Raw genomic sequence first — 15,667 nt, forward strand, 5'->3', positions numbered from 1 at the left:
CATAGGGCTGATCTTCACCCTTAAAAACTAGAGGTGCCATAGCATACCCTGGGAGCCGAATGTGGCTTATATATAGGGCGCTACCAAATTCAAGGTCCATTCTGGTCAATTTCAGTCATGGGATTTTAAAAACAGTAAATGTCATGATTTCAGCTATTTAAATCTGAAATTTCACAGTGTTGCAATTGTACGAGTCCTGACCCATAAAGAAATTGTGGGGGGGGGTCACAAGTTTATTGTAGGGGGGGGTTGTGGTGCTGCTGCTGGTAGTGGCGCTGCCTGCAGAGCTGGGCAGCTAGAGAGCGGCAGCTGCTGGCCGGGAGCCCAGCTCTGAAGGCAACGCCACTGCAGCAGCAGCACAGAAGTAAGGATAGCATGGCATGGTATGGTATGGTATTGCCACCCTTACTTCTGCAAACAGAGCTGGGCCTCCAGTCAGCAGCCGCCACTCTCCGGCCACCCAGCTCTGAAGGCAGCAGCCCAGAAGTAAGGGTGTCATGGTATGGTATTGCCACCTTACTTCTGCACTGCTGCTGGAGGGGTACTGCCTTCAAAGCTAGGTGCCTGGCTAACAGCCACTGCTCTCCAGCCACCCAGCTCTGAAGTCAGCGCAGAGGTAAAGGTGGCAATCCCGCAACCCCCCTGCAACTCCCTTTTGGGTCAGGACCCCCAATTTGAGAAACACTGGTCTCCCCAATGAAATCTGTATAGTACAGGGTAAAAGCACACAAAAGACCAGATTTCACAGTCTGTGACACATTTTTCATGGCCATGAATTTGGTAGGGCTCTACTTATAGAGCCTTGTAAAAATATGGAAGTGCAGGATGAGGGGCAAGAAAAAAACCAAGCAAGTTCTAATCATGTCAAAGAAAAGAGCAGCACCTAGAACAGCTATGCACAGTTGTGCTAATCGCCATCTTGGAGGACACTGGGAATTCAACTAGGGCCCTGTGGTGTTCAAAGCATGAATGGCTACAGCACAAGCTAAAAAAAACCCAAAACCATCCTTGCCTGTGGAGAGCTGTAATTAACTCATGTCCTGTGGGGCTCAGCCAGACCTGGAGAGGGAAGATGCAGTGTTCAGTGGGTTACTCATTTTTCTTGAATTGTATATTTATTAACTAGAGCTGGTTCAACAAACTTGAAAAGTTTCATGAAGACTTTTGAAAATGTTCACAGAAATTTTGAACGATGGCAGCCAGCTCCCACGTTTATTAGACTGGCAAAGTGGGGAGCTGGGACTTTCGCTTTTTGTTGTGCGCTAAATTCACTTTTATTATTATCTTATCCTGCTAACCCACCCCCCACCCACCCACTGCGGGTATTTCATCCACTGCTGTCTTTTGTGGAGCTTCTGAGGCTTAACCTGTCTGTGCTACACTTAGCTCTCTGGGGCCCTGCTCCTTAACTGAGATTCTCAGATGCTTGGGAGTAGTTATACCTACGGAAGCTATGAACAGGCCCTTGGATCCTGGCATGGTGCCCTGGCTGACAGTGCTGTTGGAGAATTCCTGACAGTTTTCAATTAATCAGCTGAGGGCTAGTTTTTAGAGCTTTATTGAAACAAAGCAAGTTAATAAAAGATAATGGAATAAGTGGCACAAAAGGCCCAGTGTCTGTAATGAGCTCTGTTTATTAGAATTAGAAGGCACTAGGGGGTTTCAAGAACCATGGCTGAATTTTTTAGGGGTCCTATGGAGTTTGGAAGCCCTAGTCCTATTAAATCCAGCCTCTAACTCAACATCAGGATGTGTCATGAGTGGGTTTTAATTTGAGTAATTAAGCTAACTTTGAAGAGCAAGAGGTTGGATACTTGGATCCAGATCCCCCCCAAAGAAACCCAACAGCTGGCCTGGATTTGTCAAGCCAAAAGCTGATCTAAAAAGGCTTACAAAAATCAGCAGCAGCCCTCAGCTTGCTCCTTTGCGATGGTGTTGTGGTCCTGTTCTTCCAAAAGACTATAGGGTTATTGAGAGTGGGAAAGTGACTCTGCTTCATGCAGTCCATCTCTTTGCCTTAGAGCAAGACTAAGGAGAGCATCAGAGAGAAACTGAACCGTGTTAGATGTCTTTCTGTCTCCAACTGTTCTATACTGTCTCTTGTTCTATACTTAGATTGTAAGCTCTTTGGGGCAGGGACCAGCTTTTTGTTCAGTGCCTAGCACAATAGGGTCCTGGGCCAGAACTGAGGCTCAGATCTATCATCACACTAGATGCACAGGGCTTGGAGGGGCCTACTTTCACCCTGACATACCCCTATGGTGTAATTCAATGGATTTCAGTGGATTTTCTTCCAATTCACCCTATTAGGCAGCAGCTTCAGAACAGGAATTTTTGTTTCAGATCTCCACAGGCAAAGACGAAGAGCCTCATACATTGTTGCACCATTCACCACCAATGCCCTGATCATGCAAACCCTTAAAATCACTGACTGGAGCTGTCCCAGAGACTCCAGGGGCATGATTCACCGCAGTAGCATTATAGAAACATAGGACTGGAAGGACTCTCAAGAGGCAGGATTAAGTAGATTTACACCATCTCATGTGCTTACATGTCTGCAAGAGGTGGGCATAGGTTGGTCAGGGTCAGAGTATTTGTGACCAAACTCACTGATTTTCACCCTGCTCGCTCCAGACTTACTGGGATTGGGTATGTGTCTAGCTTCAACTGCATGTGAATACTCCCAAACCCATTAGACCTCTGCCTTGCCTAGAGGGTTAAGTTATAACAGACCGGGGTGGAAAGTTGGTTCCATCTGACCCCTGTGCCTCGCTGTAGTTCTACTCCTGCAAGCCAGCTACAAGAGAACAAAAAATTAATAAAAATAGCAAACCCCTTGTGGCCCAGCCTCAAAAGGGGTTTGCACAGCTCTCGACATGGTCCCCTGGGTTTATCTACACGCAGATTAGACTAGTTCGGCTTTAAGGAGGTGCACAGCTATGGACTCTCTCTTTTCCTCATTGCTTGTTTTAACTCACTTGGGGGGGCACTGTTTAGCCCCTAAGGATAATACTAAGGCAGCACCCAATTGGAGACAGAAGCAGGGCAGTGAGGCCTTCAGCATCCTTTGGGGCCCGGTTGTAGAACTCCCCTTCAGTGGAGGGGTATGACCAGTTGGAATAGCCCTGGCCACTCGGTGGCACCTGCCTTCCTCCTGAAGCGCCATGTCCTACGCGGGAGTGGCGAGACCTCCCAAGAGCGCCCAGGCCGTATCCAATGGCAGCCCCGGCGGCAGCTGCTCCGGCCATCTTCACGCCACCACTGGAGCTGCTCTCTTTGCTCTGGCTGCTGCCCCTCTTTGGTAGGGCCTGGAACCCTCCGCGCCTCCCTCCGCTTCCTCCTCCATTTTTCCCGCTTCCTCCTCCGCTTCTTCCTCCTCCTCTTCGACAAAACGCAGCTTCACCGAAGACGGCAAGCACTAGCATTATTATCCAGTACCAGGCCTTCAGGGTCCTCCTCATCCTGCCACACCTGCAACAGGTACACGAGGGAGGGAAGTGAGCCCTGGATTCGCCACAGGGAATTCTACAGAGAATGGCGCATTGATACCTAGCCCACCGGTCTGTACTTAGGATTCAACAGACCCGAGTTCTGTTCCTAGCGCTGCTGTGTGACCTTAGGCTTCATGCCTCTCTTTCCCTCCCACTCTTTGTCTGTCCCATCCGTCCAGCTCCTCCAGGAAGGGACTCTGGTATAGTACAGCACCTAACACAACGAGGATTCAATCTCTGGTGAGGCCCCTCGGTGCAAACCCTTAATACAAATAATATTAACTAGATTTGCTACCTAGAGGGTCCTCTTAAAGGGGGAGATAAAGTTTATGTGCACTTCAGTGCTATATAAGATTTCATTTGTTGATGACCTACAACACAGATGGACAAAAATTTCAGAGCAAAGCTGTGCCCACAATTATTTAAAAGGGGAGATCTGGTTATAGCTGGCCTGAAACTGGGACCATCCGAACCAGTGAGTCAATGAAAGGACAACTGGCATCAATCAAGAGATTCCCATTGACTTATTTGGGCCGTGCCCTTCGTGTATTACAAATCGCCAGAACCACTCGTCATCCCACTGTTCACAGGGTGAGCTGCAGTAACTTGCATAGCCCCCGTGACACAGCAGAACTTTCTCCCCGGGAGCTGACCAAACAAAAACCGTTGTATGTAATCTGCTGAGCCCTCACCAGCCAAGCGCTACCCCTAGCCCCACCCTCAAGGTTTACAAAGCACTTTTGAAAAGCCACATGCTGACATGGTTCCATAGCTGGAGATTCCATTTCAATGGAAGAGCAGACATCGCATTTAAGGGAGCAATTTGGGTGCAAATATCTACGGGATGACAGCCAACAAATAGCCCTTTAAAAATATATATAGGGGATGAAAAACAAAAAATATAAAAGCTCATATAGAGCAGATTTGGAAGGGGGGTGGGTGGGTGGGGGAAGAGATCTGCTTTATTTAGTGTATATTACAGACGCTGATCCTGCAAAACAACCGAGCACAGCTATTTTTTGAGCAACACCAGGGCTCTGCTGAGTGCCTGTCAACCTGCGCTTACAGATCTAGCTCAGCAGAGGGTCCAACTGGGGGTTTGTGCCATGCCCATCCCCATAGCATCTGAACAGAATTGCAGTAAACAACAGATGCAGTTCTTGGACAAACAATGCCGACATTAAGGCAAATGGTTTATTTCCCATCTACTGCTGACTCCCCATGCCAGACGTCATTTCAGACACTGAGCATACAGGATAAAGGTGAGTGGCTCATCTCATGAGAAAACACTCAAGTGTATCCAAGTCAGAGCAGGGCTCTGTATTCTTCACATCATAGGATCCAGGCCGAGTTGCCTGTGTTCCTATAGACGAATCTTGGGATGCTACGGCTTTGCACTCCTCACTTTACCTACCCTCTCTCTGCTGTTTCTAGGGACCCCACCAGCATAGTTCCTCAATTCTATCCTTCCCCACCCAGTCCCCTTTATTTCTGCTATTGGAAGGCATTTAAACCCAATCATCTGCTGCAATCTTTCCTTCACATGCTCTTTACTTTGAATGCTTAGGAAGTAATAGATACAAACAGGTTAGCATGTCTGCCCACCAGGTTGCAAGACAAGAACAATAACCAAGACTTATTTCAGAGTGGCAGCTGTGTTAGTCTGTATCAGCAAAAAGAACGAGGCGTACTTCTGGCACCTTATGCTCAAATAAATTTGTTAGTCTAAGGTGCCACAAGTACTCCTGTTCTTTTAACCAAGACTTAGACCTTCCGGTATGTAAAAGGAGGCAATCCAGGAAATGCAATCAAACCAGGAGCATGTGAAAAATACATGTCAGATCAAAGAAAATGGCTTCACTTACTTGTTGCTGGGGCAGTAAGAGACAGCTTGATTCCCTGCAGGGAAATAATCTGCTGAGGGTGGACTTCCAAAGTGCCGCATTCTGCATGTGTGCTGGTGATAAAGCATCAGCTACTCTACAGGATTAGGATTCCCCATCAGCTAACTATGACTAACAAATGGAGCTGACATCACTCATCACATCCTGCCCAATGAGGAACATGTTAAAGCCACGTGCTCTCTTTGGAATGGTCACTATTAGAAACTCTCTGCAGACGGCTCTGCTAGGGCTTCAGTCATTCACTTGTGGCCTTCACATGAGGGGTTGCAGGTTGGCTTTGCAGGATGCAGCCTTACTTTCCAAAGAGGTGGTGTCAGACAGGCAGATTTCAGTGCAGATGCTTAGCCACTGGGAAGAGGATGGAATCCACCACACAGGTGCTGGACAAGGTTATGGAGGAAGATGTCCATTTAACAGGTTAAAACTTGTATATGATAACAGCAGCATCTGCAGAGACACTAAGCAGGATAACCTTCCCCCAGAAGACCAAGCCTCATGCTTCAGGGCATAAACGGATATCGGGGTCAGGAAGGAATTTCCCCCCACTTGATACCACACAGCACAGTTCAGTCCTCCATGGAGAAAATGCAGCCCCACTAAAGGGCGTAGTCTCAGATAAGACCTCAAAAATAAGTTTTAAAGTGGGACTTAAGTGATGCACCGATATTCTGCTGCCACCTCTACAAAGGGATGAATTTTGCCATCTGGAAGATAAACATCTGAAGAGTCCAACACTGAGGAGTGAGACAGATAGGCTATCAGGCTAGATAGCCAAAAGGCCAACAAGAGACAATTAAGATAAAGTGCTGTATGTCACTATGAAATGGGCTTTTGGTGTGTGCCAGTGGGGAAATTTTGGGGATGCAACCCTCATGAGCCCAATTGAGGCATAATGCACCAGATGGTTAGCTGGTGTAAGGAAGTGCCACTGGAACTCCAAACTGGAGTTATTCTCACCCTGTGAAACCTTTCCCCTGCTTTAACACTTGCTTATTCAACTTAGTCTTGTCTCCTCTTCACCATCAGCTCTAAGAAAACAAATACACACAAACTCAGCAATCTCAGTAGCATTTCTATCCGCAAAGTGCTTTATTTAAAAAACAAAAAAGGATCTAACTCGTGTGCTTTGATAACGTATTGAATTGTTACATAAGCTTTTCTCGTTAACAAATGAGGCATTGTCAAAGTCATGATCAAAATACATAAAAAGCATTTGTCACTTTACAATACTTTCAGTAACACAAATGCTAGACAGATCTGTGTAAAAAAAAAAAGGTACCATTTAAAAAAAGCCTACAAAGTTACACTACAAAAACTCAAAAGGAAGAAAATCGCCACGAAAGTTTTAGTTAGCGTTAACGACATACAAAGAGATATTGCTTGTTTAGCTCCAGAATGAGAGAGATTTACACAGATGTTCTACTTATGTCAATGATCAAGCAGATATTACAGGTGGTAATTGAGGCTCATAAACTGCAGCTCAACTAGGGACGTGGGGGCAAACCCAGTAGTGGTTTTAGATTTGGATCTGGGTTCACGTTTATATGAATTTCTAAAGCTCAGAGAGGGTTGGGAAAATGGTTCCAGCATTGCCCCGGTCGCTACACATCTGTCACTGGCATAATCCCAATTGCTGCTCATTCTCTTAGTAACAAGGATGCACTATTGCCCATTCGTTCCCCTTTTGCAAACAGATCTTGGTGATCAGAATTTATTTCCCCACGCCATGTCAGGACCGTGCTGGGGAGAGCAACCACGTGAGGTGCAGGGCAATGAAGAACTGGAGCTCTTCAGTTTTTCTGGCAAGGAAGCAGGAGAAGCCCAGCATCCATGTTCACAATGGCGATCAGAGTCGGAACCTGTGTACACTGAAGGCCTTGAAAAGACTCCCATTGCCTTCAATGAGGAGCAATGTAAGGGCCAGTCTAAGTTAGGGAAATTTGCACCCCCAAAACACTGCGGCAGCGCAAAATGGTGCTGGTACTAGAAAAAGTTGCAGTGGGGTAAGCACCACTGGGCACTATGGCCACGTGTCTAAAAATAGAGAAATATGCCTTAGTGCAAGCCCCTAATCTAGACAGACATTAACAAAAGGTCTTACAAAGATCTCTCTTCACCTTATACACAAGGGCAAAGTTAGCCTAGACTAATTCATTAACCAAAAAATGTATACGCTGACTCAAAAAACTAAAAAAAAGAGACACCAACAAATTCACAAATAGTTGGTTCTGTGCTACATGATCCCGAAACAGGTGTGGAGTAACTTCCCGAAACCACGCTGAGCGGAACCTCAAGTTGCAACTCTTCATACGGTCATTGTGCTGGCTTGAGTTTCTTTATAACAATGTCTTCCAAGAGAAACTCGTTCTTGGAAACTATTTCCCTGGGCAATATTTGGCATGTTGTGTAGATCAGAGAGATTCACATCATTTTTTTTTTTTTCATTTCACAATAGAACTAGTGCAAATGAGAAGCGGGGGAGGGGGAAAAAAGAAGGGTTACACAGCCAGATACAAGTGGAAAAGAAGAAAACCACACAAATAGGCAGTTCTCCCATAAAAAGCTCAATGGACACTCAACTGCAGCTTCTTTTATTTTCAGCAAAGACTATGCAATCGAAGGTGAATATTTATTTCCAAAGTCATTGAAACCAACCTAAAAAGTCTCCCCTCCCTTTTTAATTATTACAATAGAAATGTGCTTTTATTTAATCAAGTCATTTTGTTGCATGTTACTGTTTTGCGCCTTTAATTATGTGAGGGGGTGGGGGTGGGCAAGGTTGCCTCTTAACACTGCATGTGTGAACTGAGCCCTGGTAAAAAATGCTAGAGGCCTCAGTTCAGCAAAGCATGGGTTTAACTTTGAAGGTTGAGGTAAGTGAGCCTCAAGCTAGGGTGACCAGATGTCCCGATTTTATAGGGACAGTCCTGATATTTGGGGCTGTGTCTTGTACAGGTGCCTATTACCCCCATCCTGATTTTTCATGCTTGCTATCTGGTCACCCTACCTCACGCACATGCTTAAATGTTTTGCTGAACCACCGCCCATGTGACAGCCCTGGAGACTGGTTAAACAGACACGGCTTAAACAGGGGCAGTATAAGCTTCCCCAAGGCTGCCGTGGCTACATGCCTCAAAACCATGCCCTCCGGGCTGCCCTCTTCCGAGCAAGGGAACAGGGTTCTGGCTCTGGGGCCTGACAGCACTTAGGCTAGGTCTACACTACCTGCCTGAATTGGCGGGTAGAAATCGATCTCTCGGGGATCGAATTATCGCGTCTCGTCGGGACACGACAATCGATCCCCGAATCGACGCTCTTACTCCACCAGCAGAGATGGGAGTAAGCGCCGTCGACGGGGAGCCGCAGAGGTCGATTTTGCCACCATCCTCACAGCGGGGTAAGTCGGCTCCGACAGGTCGAATTCAGCTACGGAATTTGCGTATCTTAAATCGACACCCCCCCCCCCCCCCGTAGTGAAGACCTGCCCTTAGCTTCTCTGCTGAGTCCCCCAGCAAGAGAGGGTCATTAGCACCCACTCTGGCGTTGGGTTTCCTGCCATCAGCACCAGTTCGCTAGGAAAATCACAACGCATTCCTCTCCCATCGGGCCACTCAACAGCCATCAGCGTACAAAAGCTTCCATCCTGACTTAGATCTGAGCTAACTAGACCTGCTTAAAGAACGGGACGGGGGGAATTGCAAGAAGTAAGTAAAAACAAAAACAAACCAGACTTTTCTGTGAAAGTTTTCAGAAAAAATTAGAAAACAAAAAACAAAACAGCAGTGCAGGGATGAAAGGCTCCTTATCCCAGTGCTCTGGGACATCCACTCCCCTTCTCTCTCTCTCTCTCTGGTTTTGTTACACGCTTTACATAGATTGAGCACTTTCTGCTACAGAAGCTCTAAAATATTAAAACACTATTTGCCCACAGATTGAAACCTATTCTATATTAAGACACACAGTGTAAAGCCACCAGCAGGCAGCTCGTCACAGCAACGCAGAGCCTGCGCGATGGAGACGCTCCTGTCGCCCATCTGGAAACTCGGCTTGGCTCCTATTCCTTGTGTGACCCTCTTGAGGGCGTTACAGGAGCCAAGAGAGACAGGAGTGAACCACGTTATACAGATCACACCACAGCCATGAACCCCAAGAGCAAAGAAAGTAAAGAGACAGACACCATTGTATCCAAGTCCCATTTAAAACGAAACCAAACCCGTTCTCCTTAGCAGTATCAGAAGCAATGTCATCCTCTACAACTGACCTGCTGGAAGCTATTTCCCCAGGGCATCTAGGGACAACTGAACACCTTAGGGCTCGACTTTCATCTGAGAAATGCTAGCAATATACTGCACATCTTAAAGGAAATAAAGGCCCCATAGAGCTCTGGTCCTAAGCCAATCAAGGAAAACAGAGACTTAGTTAATTTAGAGCATGCTTGGAAGTCTGCTAACCCCACTGCCAGTTTCTCTGTTCACTGAAAACCAGCATTAGATTAATCTTTGAGGCCATCATTTACAAGCAGGCTTTCCTGTTATGGGCTCTGCCAATGCAGATATGAAGGACTGAAGATCAAATTTGGGTTGGATTCAGAGAATAAGTGTCCCATGTCATCCCAGCTAGGCTTTGAACCAAGGGCCTGCTAGTCTTTAGGAAGCAGTTCTAGCTGTTGAGCCAAATGGAAGGATACCACTTACAACTAACCTGGGAGCCTTACAAGCTCCATTGTGGTTTACACCCATCATACAAAAAAACCCACACAAAACACACACACAGTGGAGACGGTAAACACTACTTAGAGACAGTCAGCTGAATTTAAGACACCAGGAGTTGAAGGGCTACTTCCACGTTGTCCCTGTCAAACTAGCTGGAGTGTGAAGCTAATGGTGATGATGTTGTTGCTTGCAGAGATTAAAAATCCACTGACAACTAGCCACTCTCCAATCAACAGCCCCAACCCAACTCATGTTCTGCAACTGAGGAATCGCTCGGTATAACTCTAGGTAAAGACAGTACGCTGGTGGGAGTCGGTTTCCCTTGCTTGAGGAAGGGTTTATGGATCAAGAGTCTTTAATCACAGGTGTGGACAAATCAAGGTTCTGAGGCAAATTTTCCAGAAGCTCCAAAGTCTCTGAGGCACTTTTGGGGGAAAAAAAAAAAATTGTTCTCTACCCCCCCCCCCCCCCATCTCAAAACATTCCTCTGGCAGATGCATCAGAATCTAGATAATATTTGATGTCAAGCTACATGGAACTGCCACATCTTGGCTCCCTTTATTCCTTGTGACAACCACGTGAGTGAGTATCTCATGGACACTCCCAGTCCCTGTTGACTTTGACAGCCTGTCCTAGCTCAGCAACGCACCCGTCTTGATTCCATTCGCCTCTTGATACCATTTTTTAGGCTGGTCACAGAGTCATCGAGTTTAAGGGCAGATGGGACCACCAAATCCTCTATATTCTATATATCACAGGCCACCAACACCACCCATACACCAAATCTACCAACCAACGGCTACTGAAGCAGGGCTCCACTGACTTCAGAGTTACTCCTGATTTACACCAGAGAGGGGAGAATCAGGCCTATCACATGTTGAGAGAACTTTGCACCTTGCAGGATCAGGCCCACAAGCCTCATTCTAGAAACCAGTCACTTAACACTCCTCTGCCCCCACCCCCAGAAGCTGCCCTGGTCTAACTCCACACCACGACCCACAGACTCCAAGCTTTCAAGGACAGAGCTGCCCAAAGCACCAACAGGTGATGGTTATAATTATAACAACTTCCGGAACATCTGCCCCCACCTCGTCAGTCCTCCCAAGAGATCTCGTGCCAGCATTTATGTTGGAGGATACAGCTGTCAAGGCTCCCAACCTAGGCAGGTGCATCTCTTCCTTTCCAGCTGCTGTCTGTCTCCCACAAGCCCTCTGGGGGCTTCACTTCCTGCTCATGCTATTCTTCCGTCTCCTCCTCACTTTGGGAAGATATACACTGATTTCCAGCTCAGGCAGATGTACACACGCTAGCTCTGATCAAGCTAGTGCACTAAATAGAATGGTGCAGCTACAGTGGTACAAGCGGTGGCACGAGCTAGCAGAACCGAGTCCTTACCTAGGGTCTTGGATGGGATTGTACTCAGGTGGCTAGCATGGCCTGCTACCTCTGCTGCTACTTTTGGCATGCTAGCTCAATCAAATCTAGCACATGTACATCTCCCCGAGCTGGGAATGACACCTCTAGCTGCAGTGCAGACATACTTTTGGTGACCCCACACATGAAAGCGAGGCACCAAGCATCAGTCAGGGAAGCAATAGGGGCAGAACGAGGCAGGAAGGGTCGAGCACCAGGCGACAACAAGATGGATCTCCCACCCGTACCATGCAGCGGGGGGAAAAAGTATATCTTTTGTGGCTGCACTCTGAGAACCCTCTGAACAGGAAAAACAAAGAACAAAGAGGACTGTCCTGTATGGGAAAAAAGCTACACATAACATATATCTTGCCATCAAAACACACTTCATAACGCACAACATTCTGGCACGAACGGAAGTTGGCAGAAGTTATTGCAGCAAAGTGGCTACCAGTACTGGGATTGGTCTGGAGCATTTATCCGGACTAGTATTTTCTAAGTGTGCGGGCACGGCAGAAGCTGGTTTACTAGCTTTAGTGAGCAAGAGTTTTGTTCTCTCCTTTGCGTACAGACATGAGAACAGATGTACAGTAACATCAGCACTCAAGCATGGATAAGCATCTCAGAAAGGCAGTAGGCGAGACGCAAAGGAGCATGATCCACTCCTCTCAATGCAACTGCTTCTTCAGTACAGACACTGCAGGTCAAGGCGCACAGGCATGCCACACCAGCCTTGGTGGGCATATCCCAGGCCAGCAAGGTTAACTCTCCTCTTTGTGAGTGCTGGGCTTGCATTCTGTAAATCATTTCCTTTGAGAGGGGGAAAAAGAAAATTAATGGAAGATTTTCCTTCTGCAGAAGGAGTCCATTGACTCTCACACATCCATGTCTGCTGAGCAGGTACAGGACACACATTCAATCTCCACAGGGTTTTGCATTCAGGTTTGGTTCCCAGGATGGAGTGCATCTTCTTTTCATTCTGTTCTTCATGTAAACAGGGATTCTTAGAGAGACCGATCGCCGATACAAGGCTGAAGCACAGCGCTGAGGAGAACTTCAGATCATTGCCGGGCTCTCGGAAATCTCTTCTAGTCTTCGTTCTATCATTAACCGGAGGACTGTGTATCTAGAGGAAGGAAGGAAGAAAGGAAGAGCCTTGTTAGAGCCGAGCCCCAAAAATCTAGGTACCTTGACAAATTGCCAATAATACTATAACTCCTCACTCATATGAACTTCACAATAGGCCCTGAAGGTCTTTGAACTTAGACTCTGACCGGGCAAGGGAGTGGAGGAGCCAATTTCCATGAGTCAAGGGCCTTCTACCTCTAACCCGGTCACAGTCTTTGTATAGTTGTGAGCAGGATGTTAAAAAAAGAACTAGATAAATTCATGGAGGATAGGTCCATCAATGGCTATTAGCTTGGATGGACAGGGATGGTGTCCCTAGTCTCTGTTTGCCAGAAACTGGGAACGGGTGACAGGGGATGAATCACTTGATGATTACCTGTTCTGTTCATTCCCTCTGGGGCACCTGGCATTGGCCACTGTTGGAAGACAGGACACTGGACTAGATGGACCAATGGTCTCACCCAATATGGCCGTTCTCATGTTCTTGTAAATCTATGGGCCAACAGCCCAAGATATTCTCAATTGTCTGCTAAGCGTGAGGAGAGGCACAGGCCTCTGAGGTAGCCAGAGCCACAAACCAAAGCAATATGAAGCCATATGTCAGCCCAAACTTCATAGAATCATAGAATATCAGGGTTGGAAGGGACCTCAGGAGGTCATCTAGTCCAACCCCCTGCTCAAAGCAGGACCAATCCCCAGACAGATCTTTACCCCAAATCCACAAATGGCCCTCTCAAGAATTGAACTCACAACTATGGGCTCAGCAGACCAATGCTCAAACCAAGAGTTTGGGAACCTCAGACAAGCCTGCTTTGAGCTTCACAACAAACCTTGTCCCAAGCTCTATGTCTAATCAGACAGACCTCTCCCAAGCTCCCATCTGTTTAACCACTGGATACAAGGAAGGTTGAGCTTGCCAGGGACTTTTTAAACACATGAATTAGCCAGCACATTTAGCCACATTATGAAAATAGAAGAAAGAACGCTTCCTCCTACACCCACCCTGCATTCTTTATGTGGACATGTACAAATGATGCCTCTAGTTGAAATATTTCCAGAAATGGAGCATTTTCATCTCTGTCAATTTCTCTGCAGGAATAGCAGTGAACCATTCCCACTGCAAGTCATCACGGGACAGGTTCTCAGCCAGGGAACAATTGTACCTTCACGCCTCACAGTTCACAAGTTCATGCTGCCAGGGGTTTGACACTGGTTGGGTCCCCACAAGAGAACTAGCAGCACTGCTGGGATGTCAAAGGACACAAAGAATAACCTAGAATTCACCTTCCTAGACACACTTCAGGCTGGTCTACACTACTGTTTAAGTCAATGCAGCTGCGCCAATGTGTAGATTTGCCCCAAGACAGCAGCTAAAAAGGTAGCGTGTTTGAAGTCTGAAACCAACTGAACTGGCGTGTTCTATCCACTGAGGATAGACAGACAATCACATTGTCAGCTCTCTGAAGCACCCGGCACACTTGGAGGCGCTGTGAAATAATTCATTATAAAGACAGAGGAAATGCTACATTGGAACAGACCATCTACTCTGGTATCCTGTCTCTGCATTCCAGCCCAGCAGTGGCTGCATCTGAAGTGGGGTAAAGCAATCCCCGCTAATAGCTGAGGAGCACTGGGATAAGAAAAAGGTGCAGAATATCGTCAAAACCATTTATCAGCATCATTATTAAAATGGGTCCCATTGCCAGGAAGCCCCTGTTGCCACAATTCAAGAATGGGCTATATGCAATATCAGCATCTTCTGCTTCCCCACAGAATTGCACAGAGAAGGTTGAATATTGGGGGGGGGCGGGGACCAAGCTTTTCGAAAGCAGGTGCCTAACTTTAGGCAGCTATGCCCGGATAGGCACCGGGATGTGTGACTCGCCTTTTCCCTCCCCAAGAACTCACCGACCAGTAACTCCCTTTAAATTGAAAGGGAGATGAAAGCAGTTCAGAACCTCTGCACATCGGGCCACTTATTTAGGTGCACAAGTATGGATTTAGGTATACGGATCCAGAGGACTAAACCCCGGGTCTGGGCTACTGATGCTTCTGCTCTACCATCCAGCAGCCACAGCACAGCCATGATCAACACACTGCAAATCTTGGGAGACTAAACACCACAGGAAGTCCACCCACGGAAGACCCAACTGGCAGCACCCCTCATGACCTCGGATTGGTCCAGGCATGCTATTTAAGCATAGCTGAAGTTTCAGGAAGTTGTCTGTCCAATTTGACACTGCCTGGCCTGTCGCTTCACAGACTGTGCTCTTGTTCCCTGCTTCGCACCCCGGCTCCGTTCCTTGGCTCGTCTCCCGACTATGGCTACAATTTCCAATTAGAATCCCGATTCCGACCTTCCGCTTGACTTCTGGTGTCTGACTCTGACCCATGCTCCAACAACCAAGCCTGACAACCCACAGGCTCCTAATGTCACGATATCTTTAAGCACCTGCTTGTGACAAATCTTGGCCTCAGGCATTTGTGGAAGAAGCCCACAGGACTATTTTAACTTGAGAAGGAAGCACCTACTTGTGCATAAGTTTCTTCACTTCACGGTCTTCTTCTTCTTGGAGCTTCTGGATGAAGCTTTTAAGAACTGGCATTTCAAATTTGATGTACTGAGCAACCTGCGTTGAAAGGAAAAATAAGAACACAATGGACGGAGCACTACCAAACAAATTCCTGTCATCGGCAGATCTGAAAGTGCTTTATGGGCATTTAAACCTCCTACCATCCTGCCCCCCCCACCGCCACCGGGGGCAGCATTCCCCCAGTACAAGGTTGATAAACTGAGGTATGGATGGTGAAGTCCCCCCCGCCCCCTGATGCAAAGAGAGCCAGCACAAGTCTATCACTTAAACCCTCAAAAAGCAGGGCTTAAGTGGCATATAACCATTGTGCTGGCCCTATGCATAGGGAGTGACCGGCTTTACAATAGATCACACTTCCAGTGACATCCAAAAGCCCCACCCGAAGAGAGCAAATCACAAGCCCCCAGTGTAACTGCTTAGGCAAA

The 15,667-nt window shown here is 47.1% G+C and overlaps 1 protein-coding gene across 1 annotated transcript in view; it reads right to left on the reverse strand.

The window, feature by feature from the left end:
- Positions 1-12,497: 12,497 nt before the first annotated feature.
- Positions 12,498-15,667, reverse strand: part of RASSF2 (Ras association domain family member 2) — a 38,350-nt gene continuing 35,180 nt past the window's right edge. The window contains exons 10-11 of the mRNA XM_054017870.1: positions 15,181-15,278; positions 12,498-12,646 (exon numbers count right to left, since the gene is read on the reverse strand). Of these exons, the coding sequence (XP_053873845.1) occupies positions 12,577-12,646; positions 15,181-15,278 (168 nt within the window). The 3' untranslated portion in view covers positions 12,498-12,576. The remainder of the gene's footprint in view (positions 12,647-15,180; positions 15,279-15,667) is intronic.

Source organism: Malaclemys terrapin, chromosome 2 (assembly GCF_027887155.1).
Source record: "Malaclemys terrapin pileata isolate rMalTer1 chromosome 2, rMalTer1.hap1, whole genome shotgun sequence".
Taxonomy (NCBI): domain Eukaryota; kingdom Metazoa; phylum Chordata; order Testudines; family Emydidae; genus Malaclemys; species Malaclemys terrapin.